Source organism: Nycticebus coucang, chromosome 13 (genome assembly GCF_027406575.1).
Source record: "Nycticebus coucang isolate mNycCou1 chromosome 13, mNycCou1.pri, whole genome shotgun sequence".
In the NCBI taxonomy this organism is placed as follows: Eukaryota; Metazoa; Chordata; class Mammalia; order Primates; family Lorisidae; genus Nycticebus; species Nycticebus coucang.
In genome coordinates, this window is record NC_069792.1 from 46,479,314 (window position 1) to 46,497,715 (window position 18,402).

At 49.8% G+C, this 18,402-nt stretch overlaps 1 protein-coding gene across 1 annotated transcript in view; it reads left to right on the forward strand.

The window, feature by feature from the left end:
- LOC128564021 (ras-GEF domain-containing family member 1C-like) overlaps positions 1 to 15,604 on the forward strand; it is a 31,328-nt gene extending 15,724 nt beyond the window's left edge. Inside the window, exons 4-11 of the mRNA XM_053559608.1 lie at positions 3,831 to 3,931; positions 5,360 to 5,451; positions 5,892 to 5,966; positions 6,049 to 6,149; positions 8,431 to 8,526; positions 9,934 to 10,057; positions 14,898 to 14,970; positions 15,467 to 15,604. Coding sequence (XP_053415583.1) covers positions 3,831 to 3,931; positions 5,360 to 5,451; positions 5,892 to 5,966; positions 6,049 to 6,149; positions 8,431 to 8,526; positions 9,934 to 10,057; positions 14,898 to 14,970; positions 15,467 to 15,491 — 687 coding nt within the window. The 3' untranslated portion in view covers positions 15,492 to 15,604. The remainder of the gene's footprint in view (positions 1 to 3,830; positions 3,932 to 5,359; positions 5,452 to 5,891; positions 5,967 to 6,048; positions 6,150 to 8,430; positions 8,527 to 9,933; positions 10,058 to 14,897; positions 14,971 to 15,466) is intronic.
- The last annotated feature ends 2,798 nt before the right edge of the window (positions 15,605 to 18,402 follow it).

An 18,402-nucleotide genomic window follows, 5' to 3' on the forward strand; every position in this document is an offset into this window, starting at 1 on the left:
GTTAAAATCTTCCACTGTGACTGTAGGAGTTAACTTCTCCTTACAAACAACTTCACCCTTCTGATTATTTTTGCTTTCCTATTTTGAGGCTATGTTACTAGATGCAAATAAATTTCAACTCATGGCATATTCCTGATGAACTGAATCTTTTGTCATTATGTAGTTACCCTGGAATCTCTCCCAGTGCTTCATGCCTGAGTCTTTTTTTGCCTTAAAGTCTATTTTCACCAATATAGCTACATGATATTTATCGCACGTATATTTTTCCATTTTTTAATTTACGAGGTCTGACAATTAAATTCATGAACTAATCCTAGAAAAAGTGCTACTTACCTCGTTGCTGAATATCACTACAGTCACCTTCAAAGTACTCCCCTTGGAAAGCTGTGCACCAATACCAGCACCTAGTCCACACTTCAAAGGAATTTTGGAACTCTTTTTCTGGAATGGCCATTACAGCTGATGTCATATTACTCTTAATATCCTGAATTTCATCAAAAGATCTTTCTTTTAATATTGCCTTTTTCTTTGGGTAAAGAAAAAACTCATTGAGGGCCAGGTCAGGTGGGTAGAAATGGTGTTCCAGGCTCAGTGCCTGTGGCTCAAGCGGCTAAGGCACCAGCCACATACACCTGAGCTGGCGGGTTCGAATCCAGCCCAGGCCCACCAAACAACAATGACAGCTGCAAACAAAAAATAGCCAGGCATTGTGGCAGGCGCCTGTAGTCCCAGCTACTTGGGAGGTGGAGGCAGGAGAATCGCTTGAGCCCAGGAGTTGGAGGTTGCTGTGAGCTCTGATGCCACAGCACTCTACCAAGGGTGACAGCTTGAGGCTCTGTCTCAAAAAAAAAAAAAAATAGCTGGGTATTTTGGCAGGTGCCTGTAATCTCAGCAACTCAGGAGGCTGAGGCAAGAGGATCACATGAGCCCAAGAGTTTGAGATTGCTGTGAGCTGTGATGCCATGGGGCTCTACCGAATCTGTCTCAAAAAAAAAAAAAGAAAAAAAAGAAAGGGTGTTCCAATGCAGTTTTTTGTTTACTGGCTAAAAACTCCCTCACAGACGGTGCCATGTGAGCTGGTGGATTGATGTGATGCAAGAGCCATGAGTTACTGGCAAAAAGTTCAGGTCATTTTTATCTTTTTCACACAGACTTTTCAGCACTTCCAAATAGTAAACTCAGCCCAGTTGGTACAAGTGCAGAGTCAACAATCCCTCTGATGTCCAAAACAAGCAACATCATTTTGATGCTTGATTTGGACTGAAGGAATTTTTGGTTATGAAGAATTGGTTGACTTCCATTGTGCACTTTGATGCTTTGTTTCAGGGTTGTGTTGGTATGGTACAGCCATGTTTCATCAGCAGTGATAACACAGCCGAAAACGCCATCTTGCCTCTCCAAAAGGTCTTGGCAAACTTCAACTCTCCTTTGCTTTTGTTCATTGGTGAGCTCTCTCAGGACCATTTTTGCACACACCTTTCTTATGCCAAGATTTTTCATTAAGATTGTCCTGTTTCTCAATCAATATGTACTTGGTCTGCGATGCTTCTCACAGTCAGCTGACAATTTTGACGCACAACTCAATGAAGTTTTACAAAGTTTTCATCAGTTCTGCTCATTACTAGCTGCCTTCACCTCTCACCATAAGTGATGCTTTCTCTTCCCTCAGAAAAAGTTAATCCATTTGTCATTTTCTTCATGGCTTTATCCCTGTAAACTTAGAATAACTTGCCCCTAATTTCACTTCCACTCTTGCCAAGTTGAACAAGAAATTTATTATTTGTTGCTCTAATTCAAGCTCTTACATTGTTTCAAGAGAACACAAAAACACGCAACAATAATGAATTCCACTCGGCAAGGGACAAGCACACATGGACAAGCACACAGCTGTGAAGGCCGGGCGGGGTGGCTCACACCTGTAATCCCAGCACTTTGGAGGCTGAAGCAGGTGGATGGCCTGAGCTCATAAGTTTGAGACCAGCCTGAGCCAGAGTGAGACCTCATCTCTAAAAATAGCCAGGCATTGTGGCACGTGCCTGTAGTCCCAGCTACTTGGGAGGCTGAGGCACAATAATTGCTTAAGCTCAGGAGTTTGAGGTTGCCGTGAGCTATGATGGCATAGCACTCTACCAAGGGTGACAAAGAAAAAAAGGGTCTCAAAAAAAAACAAAGAACACCCTTGTAAAACCCTGATACACCAAGGTGATGGAATCTTACCGAGCTGTTTGCATAGTGCTGCCAACGTAAGCACACAGTGGCAAGTTTACACACGTAACGGTCAGGCCTCACGTATCTTTTTTTTTTTTTTTTTTTTTTTGCAGTTTTTGGCTGGAGCTGAGTTTGAACCTGCCACCTCTAGCATATGGGGCCGGTGCCTTACCCCTTTGAGCCACAGGCACCACCCGCCTCATGTATCTTTGAGTTTGTAATGTGTCTCTTGAAGATGGTGAACAGCTGAATTTCTTTTTAATTTTGATGATTGTAATTACTGATATGTAAAGGTTTGTTCAGTTGTACTGTTTAGTTTTCTTCCTTACTGTCTCTGTTTTCCTTGTTTCTTTTGGATTAATAGGTCCCCTATCCTGTCTTCCCACTTTATTCATTGCGAGTTACCGTAGCAGCTTTAACATTTACATTTAAGTAAGCATCAGTTTAATCTCTTAAACTGTGGTACATATAAACAGTGGAATGTTTAACATTGATTAAAAAATGGTTTCCAAGGTGGGTGTGGTGGCGTGTGCCTGTAATCCCAGCTACTCGATAGGCTGAGGGAGGAGGGTCACTTGAGCCCAGGTGTTCAAGATCAGTCTGGGCAACATAGCAAGACTGTCTCAAAAAACAGACTTATGTTTCCAAAGGATATTTTATGGCACAGGAAAAGATTCTTATGGCAAAGTATGGAAATACCTACATATATAAATAATTATAGATGGATAGTTATAGATAGATAAATATACACATATATGGTTAATTCTTGTTATTCCCAATAATTGTGTTATACGGGGTGGCCATAAAGTTCATGTGCAATTTAAAATAGTTGTCTATTTGCATAATGTTATCACCAACACTAAATCAGCAAATACCAAACCATTGCTCCAGGGAAATATAAGGTTCAGTTCCTACAATCCTCTCATCACAACATTTTCATCAACTGATCAGTATCAGTATATGATTTTACTTTTTGTTCCATTTGAAGATACATTTTTTTGTATATATTGTTGATTAACAGTAACTCCCAGCCAGCAGCACTGTTAATTCATGCCTGAATGCAGCTTACCTAATTGTGCAATTTCTCTGTAGGGCACAGCACGGCGGTTTTGCACTTAGGAACTCCAGACCCCACCTCAACACTATGCTTCAGGACCTTTCTAAACGGTGAAATTATCAACACAAAGCACAAAAATACAGATACATGACACTATTCGTCTGATAAAAAGACACTTGTTTACAGTATGAGAGCTGACACAAGAAGCGTGTCACTTGCGTAGAGCCCAGTTGGGGGTGTGCACGCACATTGAGTGATTCCAGAATTTTCACTTTTCTTCTAATGCACACAGATGCAAAGTCGACACAAGGTGTAGGGTTACCGATAAATGTTAGGAAGCAGGCAAATTCACAAACACAGACTTCATGAATCATGAGGATTGCATGTATGCGTGTACATAATTTTCAAGTAGACCTTAAGTGTATAGAAGACCAAATCATTGGTATTTCTAGTTGGTCTTGAGGTTTTGATGTGAGATTGTCTGCAAGGATCATGAACTGACTTCATGCTCTAAAAAGGTGTTGACAAAAACATTCAAGAATGCTGTCCTGTGTGTCTTTTCCAGCCTTGTTTCAGTGACAAGACTAATAACCTGGAGGCTTACATGAAATGGTTCAACAGATTGTGCTACCTCGTGGCAACCGAGATCTGCATGGTGAGTAGAAAGCCACAGTGGGCGTGACCTGGTGGTGGGCATGACCCAGAGTGCCCAGGGGGTGGGAGGAGCCTACCAGGGAGGGAACCAGAAAGGTCTCTTGAGCCGCATCCGTCCACAAGTCCAGGATCAGCCTGGGCATGCCCTTCAGGACACTAGACATCAAAAACTATTTCTTCCTGGGTAGAGCTGGCCGATCACAGAGGGTGTCAGACTTGGTCTGCTGAAGGAGTGAGGGGCTCCGCTCCCCACATCTGTGCCTACCTGTCTGGGCAGCCTGGCCTGCAACTGCTTTTGTCAGGCTCGCTCGGGATTTAGAGGTACAAGTAATCCACCCTGTAAGAAATGGGAGATGGTAAGGGAAAAGTCCAGATCTCTGGCAGCTCCTGGCAGGCAGGAAGACCCAGCCACTTTGAGCCAGATGTGCTGGTCACTGAGTCCCACCTGGCCACACTCACCTGTCTCCTTCTCATCCTTACATCAGAGGGAACCTTCTCTGGACCCACTGTCTCACCAAAAAAGGAAGCCCAGCCAGGTGGTGAGATGGCATGGGGGCAGATGAACATGTAGGAACAGCAGCTGGGAGAACAGGGAAGAGACAGCATTGCACTGAGGGAACAGTTGGCCTGCAATGGCCACACAAGGCCAAAATGGTTGGCCCCTATCCCATGCCCAGCTTCATCACTGTCACAGGTGCAGCCCAGGCTGCCCTTGGAAGAACGGGGCAAGGTCTTGGATGGGGAGCTCTCTGCACCCGAGGCTGCCCCAGGAAAGCAGTTTGGTGACAGGTCTCTATGGGCACCACAGCATGCTTCTTGATGGCAGTAATGTCATTGCTGAATGTTTAGTAGGCAAGAAAAACCTGTCTGTGTGGAAGGAATGATACCAAGGGCATGGCTGGCTCAGCCCCCTCCCAACCCTCCTGTCACTGGTCCAACAGCCCAGATGGGGTTTACCTGAGTGGAGCCAGGACTGAGCCTGCCAGGGAATTAGCTTGGCAGGATGCACAAGGGAAGGATGCAGTGCGGCTCTGCACCATCAGAGGGGATTAGCAGTCATGCAGTTAGTCCATAGAAAGTGCTGGAGAAGCTACTCAGGGGACAAGTCTCAGGGCCAGCATGCAGCCCTCAGGGAGGGGAGAGCAAACCAGGAGCTGGGAGGAGGGGCAGGCAGGGCCTCCCCGCTGCTCCTGTGGTGCCTCTCAGCAGCTCTCTGGCTGTAAGGGGTTCCTGGGACCCCACTGGCCCCACCCAAACCCTCCTTGACTGAGGGCTGCCTGCTCGCTCTGCCAGTGAAGACCTCTGAGACCCTGAGCCCTGGGACATTTCCCTGGGCTCAAGCTTCTGTGCTGTGAAATGGGTTTAGAGAAGTTAAATGACCAGGCCAGCTGACAGCGCAGCACCCCTGAGGCTCTGGTGCCCTGTCCACAGCCAGCCAAGAAGAAACAGGGCCCAGGTGATCGAGTTCTTCATTGATGTGGCCCGAGAGTGCTTCAACATCAGCAACTTCAACTCTCTGATGGCCATCATCTGTGAGTGGGCTGGCCCAGCCCTGGCACCCCCAGAGTGAAGACCCCCAGAGAGGTCAGAGTGGGTGCAAGCCAGGGCCCTCCTCTGCACAGCAGGTGCATGTGGGCTGCACACAGCCCCCAGGCAGCCAACAGCTGTGTCTCTGCCTCGGGGGCCCTAAGACACCCCTCTTGAGACAAGTCCTCAGGGTGCTTGGAAAAGGATGGCAGGGTGTCCTAGATTCAGAGAATGAGGGCCCAAAGCAAGTACTGCCCAAAGGATGGGGGTGGGGACAGGGTCTGCACACACAGAAGCTGTGCCCACCTCAACACAGTGCCCACCTGCACCCACCCACCATCTGACAGGTGGAGCTTCTGTAGACCTAGCCATGGAGAGGCCCCTGCAGCTACACAGAGGCCTCCTGCCCCCTGGGGCAGCCCCAGCCCAGCCCTCCCTCTTCCAGCGGGCATGAACATGAGCCCTGTCTCCAGGCTGAAGAAGACCTGGGCCAAACTGAAGATGGCCAAGTTTTTCATCCTCTAGTTAAACAAGCTAGCTGGGCTGCCAGGTGCCCCTGGTCATCCCTTGCACGGGACTGCCCAAATGCCTCCCTGTCTCCTTCCAGCACCAGATGGACCCAACAGGGAACTTTTGCAACTACAGGACAGCCCTGCGAGGGGCTGCCCACCGCTCCCTGACCGCCCACAGCAGCCGGGAAAAAGTAGGTTAGGAGCCTGCCCAGCCTTCAGATCTCTTCCCTGCTCCAGACCACCTTGGCCCAGGTGGACTGTATCAGGCAAACTGGGCACTAGCTCAGGGACCACGCGGTCCAGCCCTGCCCTCCTACAGTATCTGTAACAGATAGCCATATTGCCCCACTTGCATGCCTCCAGTGTGGGGAGCTCACCACCTCGCAAAATAGGTCAGCTCATGCTCCAGCAGTGACTAGAGGAAGTTATTCCTAGAGAGGCCGAAGCCAGCTGCCTGGGGCCGTCCTGTCGGGGGAGGCACACAGAGTAAAGCCATTTCCTCTTCTGCTCCCCAGACCTCCAGAGCCTCCATGTCCCTGTCCTCTCCTCTCCTGAGTTAGCAGCTCCAGAGACATCCTGCCATACAATTTTTTTTTAAATTTCAGATTAATATGAGGGTACAAATGTTTAGGTTACATTGATTTCATTTCTAAGGTAATGTTCACATTGTAGTTGGGCCCTCACCCAGGGGTGTGCTGAACACCCTCACATTGTGCACACTAGGTGAGATCCTGCTAGTCACCCTCCCTCCTCATCCTCCCATCTCCCTCCTCGCTAGACTATACTTGTGTTTTTTCTTTCATGTGGGCATGTAGTTGTTTATATATTGGTTTCATTTAGTATTGAGTACACTAGATACTTTTTTTCCATTCTTGAGATACTTTACTAAAAAGAAAGGGTTTCAACTCCATCTAGGTAATCACAAAAGAAGTCAAGCCTCCATCTTTTCTTATGGTACTCCATAGAGTAGTGTTCCATGGTATACATATACCACAGTTTGTTAATCCATTCATAAGTTGTTGGGCACTTGGATTGATTCTACATCTTATGCTATAATATTAATATGATTCCCAGTCCCCTTCCTGAGTGGGTTCCTGTGGTCTCTGAACAGCTCCATTTGTCAGAATCCCTTCTGTTTCAGGTGTGGTTCCAAGTACATAGAATCTTTCACCTCCCCTATTCTAAACACAATACCTTCATTTATGTGGCCTCAGATCACATTTATGTTTTTGGCAATGGCTGAATCAAGCTTCTTCTTGGCCAAACGGCCTGTTCACAAGTCATATTCGTTTTTTTTTTTTTTAGAGACAGAGTCTCACTGTACCGCCCTCAATAGAGTGTCATGGTGTCACATGGCTCACAGCAACCTCTAACTCTTGGGCTTACGCGATTCTCTTGCCTCAGCCTCCCGAGCAGCTGGGACTACAGGCGCCTGCCACAAGGCCCTGCTAATTTTTTGTTGCAGTTTGGCCAGGGCTGGGTTTGAATCCGCCACCCTCAGCATATGGGGCCGGCACCCTACTCACTGAGCCACAGGTGCCGCCCCACAAGTCATATTCTTATACATTTGCATTGGGGGGACCTTTGCTGACCCTGATCAATTTTATTTCTCCTCCAAATTCTTCTCATGCCTCCTAATATAGCAAATCATGCATAGGCCCTGGGATTACAATGATCCTCTGGTTTAAAACCTGTCACCAGCCTGATGATCAGAATTGTTCATCTCCATGGACAGAAACCCCCAAGACTTGTTGTGCCTTTAAAGCTGGGCTGTTGCAGGAACATTGGTGGAACCAAGTCCCTGCTGTGGTTTGTGGAGGTCTGTCTTCAACTTGAGGAATAATAGGACAAATTGCTGTTCTTGAAATTCTCATTCACTGGGGAATTGTATTGGATGTATGGTGGTCAAGTTTGTGGAAACCAGCTGAGTATGCACACCTGTGCCCCAGCCAGGCCTTCCTAGACCCCACCCAACCGGCAGTTGCCAGCCACACTGCTGGCAGTGTGTCCAACTGGCCTTTCCTGCTCAGGCTATGAGCACTTCAGTGACTCTGCTGCAGTGAGAAGTGTCTAGTGAGATGTGACCTCAAATGCCAAGGCATATGGGCTTGCCCCCAGATCCCAGGAGTGGAGGCCAGGGAACTGGGCAGCAGGCAGGAAGCTCACTTCACTGAGCACCTACCTCCTTCTGGCCACTTGACCCACACACACTTAATTCTGACCACTGCCCTGTGGGATGGGTGTCAGAACTGCCATTTCCCAGATAGAAGACTGAAGGAAGAGACATCACTAGTTCAAGTCCCACCTGAGTAGGTGGCAGAGCCAGGACCAATCTCCTGCCTGCCTGGCTCTGCACAGCAGGGTCGGCACTCCACCAGGCAGCCTCCTTTTCCCAGGGCACAGATGCATGTGGCAGTATTGGGGTGCGCTATGGGAGGCCAGCTGGGGCTGACCTGCACCTCTCCCTTCCAGATCGTCCTTCCCTTCTTCAGTTTGCTCATCAAAGACATCTACTTCCTCAACGAGGGCTGCGCCAACAGCCTTCCCAATGGATGCGTCAACTTTGAGGTAGTGTTTAGGACCTCAAGGGGACTCCCACTGTGTTAGTCCAGGGCCCCTGAACACTCAGCCAGTCTGGGCAGAGCACAGCACTTCCCAGCTGACGTCAGGGCAGTTATCAGTCTTTCCCCTGTTCCATGCCCTCCACTTGAGCCTCACCCACAGGGCGATAGCCACTCCAGGCTAGGCTTTGTGCCCAGCACAGGTGAGACAGAACCCTTTCAGACCTTGGTGAGCACTAGGTGGAGAGAAGACAGCTCCACGAATGCAGGTAGCAACTGTGACAGGCTGCTCAGCGCCAGTGCACCTTGCACGTGCATCTCAACGGCTATGGGCTGGGCAGGCACTGGACAGACAGTGCACCAGGCAGCAGCAGCACCCCCAGTCTCCAGGAAGGAGGGGCGCTGCCCTCAGCAGCGATGCGGGTGCCCCACCCAGCCTCCCACTCCAAGGGGCAGTAAGTCCTAAGCCAGTCACTTGCTTTGTCTGAGCCTCAGTCTCTGTCTCTCCATAAAATAGGGCTCCGACTCCCACCACATGGAGAAGCTATGAAAAGTAGCTATGCAGCAGGGCCCACCCAGGGCTCTGTGAGTGTCCCCTGCTGACAGGGTCACAGCACATACCTGGGCCCTTTGGCCTGGAGCTGCCCTCTGCATGGACACCCCCACAGACCATCACATGCTGCTCGCAGACCTGGTTACTCCTCAGGGCCAGCAGATCTGGGGAAAGTCCAATTCAGCAGGTGGTGAACAGCTTGGAGACAGCCCAAGCTGGATGTAACACAGATGAGACGGGGCTTAGGCAAGACTGCAGGGGCCATGAGGCCTGGGGGCTTCCTCCACAGGTGACACCAGCACACAGCCTTTCTTGAGCTGGTCCTCAGAATGGAGCCCAGGATGGGTAAGACTGCAAAAGGCTCAGGTGGTCCTGGCTTAAGGAAATGGCAGTAGGCACTGGGCCTAGCTGCCAGGACAGAGCAAGGGACACCACAGAGTAGGGCTCCCCGCCAAACAAAACTGCGCTGCTATTTATTTAAATCCTTCTTAAAGTTGGCACACTATTTAAAATTTAAATACATGTATTTATATTATAGTCATATGAATTTACTTAAATCTTACTTAAGTGCATTATTTAAATGTATTTGCGTTATTCCCTAGATCAACAAACATCAATCACTTGTCATAAATAGGGGATAACTACAAAAATAAATCCAATGAAAATAAAATATGCGCTCTTGCTAGAAGAAGGCTGTGGGCCAAGGGTGCTCTGTCTCTCACTTACTGCCCCATGTTCCTCCACAGATCCCAGAGATCACTGGTAGGTGGGAAAGAGGCTTTCCTGGGGCCAGTCACTCACACTGACAGGGACCTCCAGTCACTGGGGTGCCTCCATTCTGTGTCTCTGTGACCCTGGCAGAAATTTTTGGAGCTGGCCAAGCAGATTGGAGAGTTCATCACATGGAAACAAGTGGAGTGTCCCTTCGAGCAAGACCCCAGCATCACCTACTACCTGTACACCGCCCCCATCTTCAGTGAGGATGGCCCCACAGCCTCCCTGCTCCCAGGCCACAGGACTTTTTTTTTGGGGGGGGGGACAGAGTTCCATTATTTCACCCTTGGTAGAGTGCTATGGCATCACAGCTCACAGCAACTTCAAACTCTTGGGCTTAAGCAATTCTCTTGCCTCAGCCTCCCAAGTAGCTGGGACTACAGGCACTCGCCACAACACCCAGCTATTTTTTGTTGTTATTGCAGCTGTCATTGTTGTTTAGCAGGCCCAGGCTGGGTTCAAACCCTCCAGCTTAAAGAAGGCTGTGGGCCAGCTCGGGTGTATGTAGCCAGCGCCCTAACTGCTGAGCTATGGGCACCAAGCCAGGCCAGAGGACTTTGGAGTGGCCTCTTAGTCACCATTCATGGCATCTTGCTCAGAGTAGGGATGTACCATGCCTACCTGTGCTGGCTCCAGAAGGGAATAGGGGAAGCTGCTTCCCCCTGGCTGGCCCACTGCCAAACCAGGAGCATAGGATGGGCCCAAGGTGCTTCAGGTTAGGACTTCAAGGACACCTAGGGCAGGCTCCTCCTTGGACACAGTTTGGACACAGTTGGGCATTGTAAATCTGAGCCATCCAGCTCTGAAGAGGGCCCGATGATAAAAACCACCCTCCTGGGCTCATGCACAGGGCCACATCTGTGCAGGTAGAGGTGTGCAATGCACACTGGCACAAGGTGAGGCCTCTTTCCTCCAGAGGACTGTTAATTTTGGTTTCTTCAAGTAAATAAGCATTCCCACATGATCATTTGTCAGATACAAATTTGCTTGCAAATGTGTTATGTGGGTGGGTGCCAGCATCGCCCTCTTTCAGGAAGCAGAAGTGGTAGAGAAGTAAGTGTCCAGCTGGGCTTGAGCTGGCCGTCCCTGTGGACAGTGCAGCCCTGAGGTCAGCTGCTCACCCTGGGCCTGGCTCCGCCGCACCACAGTAAATGTATTAAGAAATGACATGCACCAAAAGCTGCCAAAAAATAATATATTAGAGGGAAGGATTTTTTAATGATTATGCTTTTGAACACTTTCAACTTTGCCATTTTATTTCTTACATTTTAAAGCCAGGAACTTTTGGGAGGGGGTTTTATTCATATCTGTACCCCCGCCCCAAGAAGCTCAGCACCCGATAAACCCACCTGACCTGCTCCCAGTGCAGCGAGCTGTGTGGCCCAGGAAGGCCTCGTCCTGTCTAGGTCTCACCTGCTACGTTTGCAAAGTGAGACTGAGAAAATATCCTTCCCAGGGTGAGAATTGCTTGGGTTGGCAGAGGTGAAGCCCACAGGACTATACCTGATTCATCCTAGTGTATTAGTTTGGTGCCGAAACAAATCACCACAAATTTGACAGCTCAAAACAACACAGATTGACCCTTGTATAGTTGTGGGGGTTAGAAGTCTGAAATCAGTTTTGCTGGCCTAACTGTTGGCAGGGCTGATTTCTTCTGCAGGGTCTGCAAGGAGAATCCACTTCCGGGCCTTTTTGAACTTCCAGTGGCCACCTGTGTTCCCAGGCTTGTGACCCCTTCCCCCATCTTCGAAATGTCTCACTTCGATCTCCGCTCCCATCATCACATCATCCTCTCTCAAATCTCCCTCTTTGGGGCCCTAAATGCAATCACAAGTCTTATAAAGGACACTTTTGGTTGCATTCAGGGCCCACCCAGATAATCCAGGGTCATCTCCCCAGCTCCAGATCCTTAAATTAATCCCATGTGCTGAATCCCTTCTTGCCACAAAAAGTAACATTCAAAGGTCCTGGGGATGAGGACGTGGGTATGTCTGAAGGCCATTATTCAACCTACTGTACTAGTTACTGTGATGATTGTTGTCAGCTCATGATCACAATAATATGTGTCAAAGACACATGAGGGGAGTGATAGGAGTCTTGGGGCAGGGAGGTAATAAAAAGGGGGCATTTCATTCAGTCTTTCAGGATTTCTTGAGAGCGTCATGTGTGCCAGGCAGCAATGTGGTAGTGATCAAACAGCCCTCCCAGAGCTACCCTGGAGAAGAGTATCTGCTATTTTGACTATTTTCCTCCTTAGGAAAGTAGAGGAAAGTACGATAAGAGATTTAAGACGTGTTAGACTCCAACTGGGTTGGTCACAGCCCCTGACAGCCCCAGGCTTCCCACGGCAGGGCCCACCTGGCAACTGGCCAGCCACTGGACTCCTTGAAGCAAATGAAAATATTAGAAAGTCTCAGCAAAGAAAGAGAAGTTACAAGGAAGAGCCAATGGAAGTTTTAGAACTAGAAAGTACAATAATAGAAATAGAGGCCAGTCAATGGGCTCACCAGCAGAATGATAGGACACAGGAAAGAATCAGCAACCTGGAAGCTAGAAAAATTAAAAAGTATGCAAGCTAAACAACAGAGAGGAAATAGACAGAAACAGAGCCTCATCTGTGGGATTACAACAATCCCAGGGGACCTGTAAGAAGTCCTAGAACTAATAAGTGAGTTCAGCAAGGTTACGGAATACAAGTTACACCTGCAAAAATTAATTGTATTTCTATATACTAGCAATAAATGTGTGGACATCAAAATTGAAAATATAATGCCACTTACAATCACTGAAAAAATAAAACATGTGGGTGTAAATAAAACATATATAGGATGTGTACGCTAAAAACTACACTATGCTGGCCAGGCTCAATGGCTCACACCTGTCATCCTAGCACTCCGGAAGGCTGAGGTGGGAGGATTGCTTGAGCTCAGGGTTGAAGACCAGTCTACACAAGAGGGAGACCACATCTCTACTAAAATTAGAAAAGTAGCTGGGCATTGTGACGGGCATCTGATTCTCAGAAGGCTGAGAGAAGAGGATCACTTGAGCCCAGGAGTTTGAGGTTGCTGTGAGCTACAATGCCAGGGCACTCTACCCAGGGCAATGGAGTGAGACTCTGTCTCAAAAAAAAAAAAAAAACAGCTACTACACAAATGCTGATGAAAGCAATCCAAGAAGATCATAATAAATGAGAGACATGACGTTCATGAAGTGGAAGACTAACATAACAAGTGTCAATTCTTGCCCCAGAATTTAAGTACAGGTTTGATGTAATACCCATCAAAACCCCAGCAAGATGTTTTATGAGACATAGACAAGATTATCCTAAACTTTATATGGAATGGCAAAGGAACTAGAAAAGCTAAGACAATTTTGGAAAAGAGGGTTAGTGGGAGGAATCAGTCTACCTGATAGTGAGGCTGACCTTGCAGTTATACCAGTCGAGACAGTGAGGTACAGAGGGGATAGGCACAGAGATCAACGGACAGAATAGAAAACCCAGAAATGGACCCCCACAAACACGCCAGGTGATTTTTGACAAACGTGCACAGGCAATTTAATGAAGGAAAGACAGCCTTTCCACAAATGTTGCTAGAGCATTTGGACATCCACGGACCAATAAATAAACCCTAGACTGGACACAGTAGCTCACACCTGTAGTCCTAGCGCTCTGAGAGCCCGAGAGGCAGGTGGGTTACTTGAGGTCAGAGTTTGAGACCAGTCTGAGCTAGAGCAAGACGCTGTCTCTAAAAATAGTTGGGCGTTGTGGCAGGCGCCTGTAGTCCCGGCTACTCGGGAGGCTGAGGCAAGAGAATCGCTTGAGCCCAAGAGTTTGAGGTTGCTGTGAGCTGTGACTCCACAGCACCCTACAAAGGGTGACAGAGTAAGACTAAATATTTAAATAAATAAATAATAAACTTTGAACTAAATCTCACACCTTGCACTAATAACTAACTAAAAATGGATCGCACACTGAAAGGTAAAATGTAAACCTATACAACTTTTCGAGAGAAAAGGCAGCAGAAAACCTATAGGATATATGACTAGACAGAGGGTTTCTTATCACAGTAAATATGCAGCTATTACATGAATCCATGACTGCATTCTTAAGTATTTATTTATTCTAGAGTAACGAATACTCATGTTCACACAAAACCCAAAACCTGTGCACTAATGTTTATAGCAGTTGTATTTTTTATGGCCAAAAACTAGAAATAACCCCAATGTCCTTCAGTGGGTGAGCGATTAAACAAACCGTGGCACAATTGTACCATGTAATGTTCAACCACTGATACCTGCTAGGGCAGGGGTAGGTCTCCAGAGAGTTACACTGAGTGAAAAAAGCCAATCTCAAAAGCTTACATTTACCTAACTTTCTTAAAATGATAGAAATAGAGAACAGATTGGTGGTTCCCAGGGCTTAAGAAAGGGGTGGGGAGGGGAGGGGAGTGGGCCTGGGATCCACTGGTGGTAGATCCTTTGGTGGGGGTGGAAATATTCTGTGTCTTGACTGTGCAGAGAGAATATTCTGGTTGTGCTGGACACTACTCTATACCATGCTGTGGTTTTGCAAGTGGATTACGCATTGCGGAAACTGGGTAAAGGATCCACGGGAATCTCTGTGTCCTGTCTTACAACTGCATGTGAATCTATAATTAACTCCAAACACAGTTTAAATACTGGCTCGGTGCCTGTGGCTCAAGCGGCTAAGGCGCCAGCCACATACACCTGAGCTGGCGGGTTTGAATCCAGCCTGAGCCCACCAAGCAACAATGATGGCTGCAACCAAAAATATAGCTGGGCGTTGTGGCAGGCGCCTGTAGTCCCAGCTACTTGGGAGGCAGGCAGAGACAAGAGAATCACTTGAGCCTAGGAGTTGGAGGTTGCTGTGAGCTGGGATGCCACAACACTCTACTCAGGGAGACAGCTTGAGGCTCATCTCAAAAAAAAAAAAAAAAAGTTTAAATACCGAAAGCAGATCAAGGCCTGGGTGTAGAACAGGTTGTTATTATCAACCATAATTGCATAATTTCACTTCCTTTTCTGTCTAGGTCTTTATTTGGCTTCTTATGAAAGTGAAAGCCCAGAGAACCAGACAGAAAAAGAGAGGTGGAAATCTCTAAGGTGAGTCTTTGTGGCAAGACGGAGTCTGGGGGTTGCATGGGACCAGATGGGGCCGAGGGGTTTCAGAGATACCCAGGTCATCTGCCTCCTGGGAGCCTAGAGAGGCCATGGGGAGGGGGCAGGACCAAGCCAAGGTCATGAGGTAGGAGAGCAGAACTTGAAGGCTGGAGTGGAGAACAGGCTGAGTCCATGGCCCCCATAGCTAGAGGCCTCTGTGGCCCCAGGGCCAGGAACTCCCAGTCCAAATTTTTATGCCACAGTGAAACACACACACCGCTCACTTTTTCAGCATGTTGATACAGCTGAAAGGGGCTTGGAGACATTCCATCACAGTGGGCTCTGAGAGCCGAGCTCAGGGGACCTGCAGCATGCCCCTGGGGCAGGAGGCTGACTCACCGGGCATGCTGAGCAAGTGGCCATCTATTGGGGAAAGCCATCAGTTGCAGGATGGCTAGCACCAAGCTGATACTACACTCTGGCGTGTTTAAATCCCTAGATCTTCTATTTTGGGGAAGACATGAGAAGCGCTGAGTGGAAGGAGAGGAAGAGATGGAGGCAGCAGAAGCCTTCTGCAGCCCTGCCCCAGATGGCCCCATGGGCAGAAGCAGAGGCAGTGCCTCACTGTTTTGCAAACCGAGACCTTGGCCTGGCACCCACCATAGTGGCCACATGGGCACAGGAGACCTTCTGCGGGACCCCAGCCCTGGCAGGGCCCAGGGATTCCAGATACCTCGAGGACACCCTGCCTTCAGGACTGTGGGGGTCATGTTGCTGGTCAATCTGTCCGTCCTCGGTGAGGACATAGCACTGCCCCAGAGGGTCAGGCAACTGCAATCTTGTGCTCCCCGTGAGTGATGTGTGCCTCTTTGACCAACGCCCACAGTCTGGCATCAGTGGCTTGGAGCCTCTGCAGCTGCAGCAGGCATCACGGTGTGACGTGAGGTGTGTCTGTGCCAGCTCGGAGCCCACCAGGGGCCCTGAGCTTCTGTCAGTGGACCTGTCCCCTACCCCTCCCAGGGGGCTTGTTTCTGCAGCCCTACACATCCTCCCCTTCTGGATCCTGCTGGTATTAAGGAAAGCCTTCAGGTGACAGCTGTGAAATAGCTCATCAGGACACACCGGACTCCTGAGTCGACAATGTGTACATTACAGTCCTGCCGCCCTTCTCTCTTGTAAGCATTAGGGTTGCTATAAACACATTTGTACATCTGGCACATCCGTATCCACACGTGTCCCTGACCCACGAGCCTGAGATGAGCTTTGGCTAGGACGCTGGGCAGGTTTTCAACTCAGCCCCTGGAATGTTGTAGCCACGGTTTGGTCATGGGGCACGGTAGCCTTTTCCCCTCCACAGACCGCATCTTGTGTTAATAGAGCCTGGTGGGTAGTGGGTGCTCAGTGACCTTGGTGAGCAGATACTGAAAGCCCTGCCTACACCATGCGCCCCTTGTGCAGAGTGTGAGTGATGAAGCCAATTAGGGTCCCTCCCATGGCCATACTCAGCCTGTGTTCCCAGCCCCTCATGCACTGAGCCAGGGAGCAAACTGGCCAAGGAGCGGTGAGACCCCCCACACGATACATGACAAAGTCATCAGGCCAGGAAGTCAGGGAGTGCACTGTACACCCGCTGTCCTGGGCAGGGCCTGTTGGGCAGGAATAGGATGGGGAGGAGATGTTGGGGTGCACTGACACATCCTGACCAGCTCCTGTCCTGAGCGTGGGTCCCAGCAAGGACAGGCAGAGACAGGGCAGCCAGCAGTCACAGGCCCAGGTGCGTCATCCAACTCAGAATTCTGTCTGGTGAACAGAGGACCTCATCAAGGCCCCAGAAGCAGCCTGACAAAGGCTTAGGAATGCTTCCTGTGAGGGTCAAGCGGGCTGTGCTCTGCTCTGCACCCAAACCAACCCCTCTTCGTCTGATATCACAGAGAGGCAAGTGGTGCTTCAGCCTCCCCAGCCCTCTGCCTCTCCTCACTCCTCATGCTCCCAACTGGGGCCTAGGACTTGGGGCCAAACCAGAGGAGTCTTGAGGTTCCAGGAGCTGGCTAGAGCCCCTTATCACCTCTATCCCTACCCCACACCCTCAGACCCTGGAACACCCTTGGCAACATTAGAAAAGACCTTCTGCCTGCTGGGTTGGGGGCATGCAGCATAGGAGTGAGGAGGTCCAGGCTGACACCTGTGGGTTCCGGGGGGCCTGGGGTGACTGGCCATGGCCCTGCCCCTGCTCCCTGCCCCCACATGCAAGTTCTTGCACAGGCCCAGGCTCCTAGTGCTCTATCCAGGGCCAGCCCCTGCTGCCACCAGCACTCCCACAGCCGCAGCAGAGATGCAACTGTATGCCCTGACTTGGCAGCCTCCTCCCTGGCCACAGGAAACATAAAGAAAGGATGTTGGATAAACAAGACAGCCACCCCCACCCCACCCCCACCCCCAGGTTGGAACTCCAGTGGGAAGACCCCATTGCAAAGGAAACATGGTACAGGATCCTGGCACATGCTGTTCCTGCTGCCCAGCATGCTGTTCCTGCTGCCCAGTTGATCTTGTCAGAGCTGCAGCTTCAGGTGCACAGCCCATTTTCCAGGAGTACTTTTGACAACAGGCTTTCCATGCTTGCCAGCGCCTTGGCAGACCAGCACAGCATGGGCAGCAGGAGGATGCCAAGGTAAAGCCTGGGCTCTCCAAGACAGGAGAGAAGGCGACAGCCCACAGCCAACCCCGGGAGGATGTGAGCTGGGGATCACCCAGGGACCACTGCTCACTACCTCCTTGAGTAGATGTTGGGTGCCAGGCCCTCAGGGGACCCACCTGGCAGCCCCCAGTGGGGACAGTATGCCCTTTCTCCAGGTACACCCTCAGAGCCCAGAGAGAGCCTTGCTCATAGTCACACAGGCTGTTCCTCAGCCACATCCAGGCCTTGTGGCCCTTCCCTCCAGAGGCATATTTGTCCTCCTGTGGTCCTGGCCCCATTACCCATATAGGCAGCCAGATGGGAGTGTCCCCAGGGGCTCTCTCCAGGGCAGGGCCTGTGGCTTGGGGCAGGTATCAGCAGCACAAGTGGTACCCAAGACTGATGCCCATGAGGCCCAGCATGGCGCCAGGTGATGCAAACGCTGAGCATAGCACAGGCACGCCCCAGGGACCCTGGAGGGGCCTGGCTGTGGGCCTAGCCCTTCGTTGCCTAGCACTTCTCAGATCCTTCCAGGGAAGGAGCTGGGGGGACGTGGGAGTAGGAAAACTGGCAGATTCTTCCCCAATTGGGGTTTGCCTCAAAGGCCCTGGGCCTGGTTGGGATCCAGAATCAGTTCATTCTCATACAGGGATCCATGCATTCTCTAAAGTCTCTGCCTCCAACAGTGCTGCAGCCCTGGGACTCATCTTCCCCCACCCAAGTGGTTTCTTGGAAGACAACATGTCTTAGACCATTGGGCT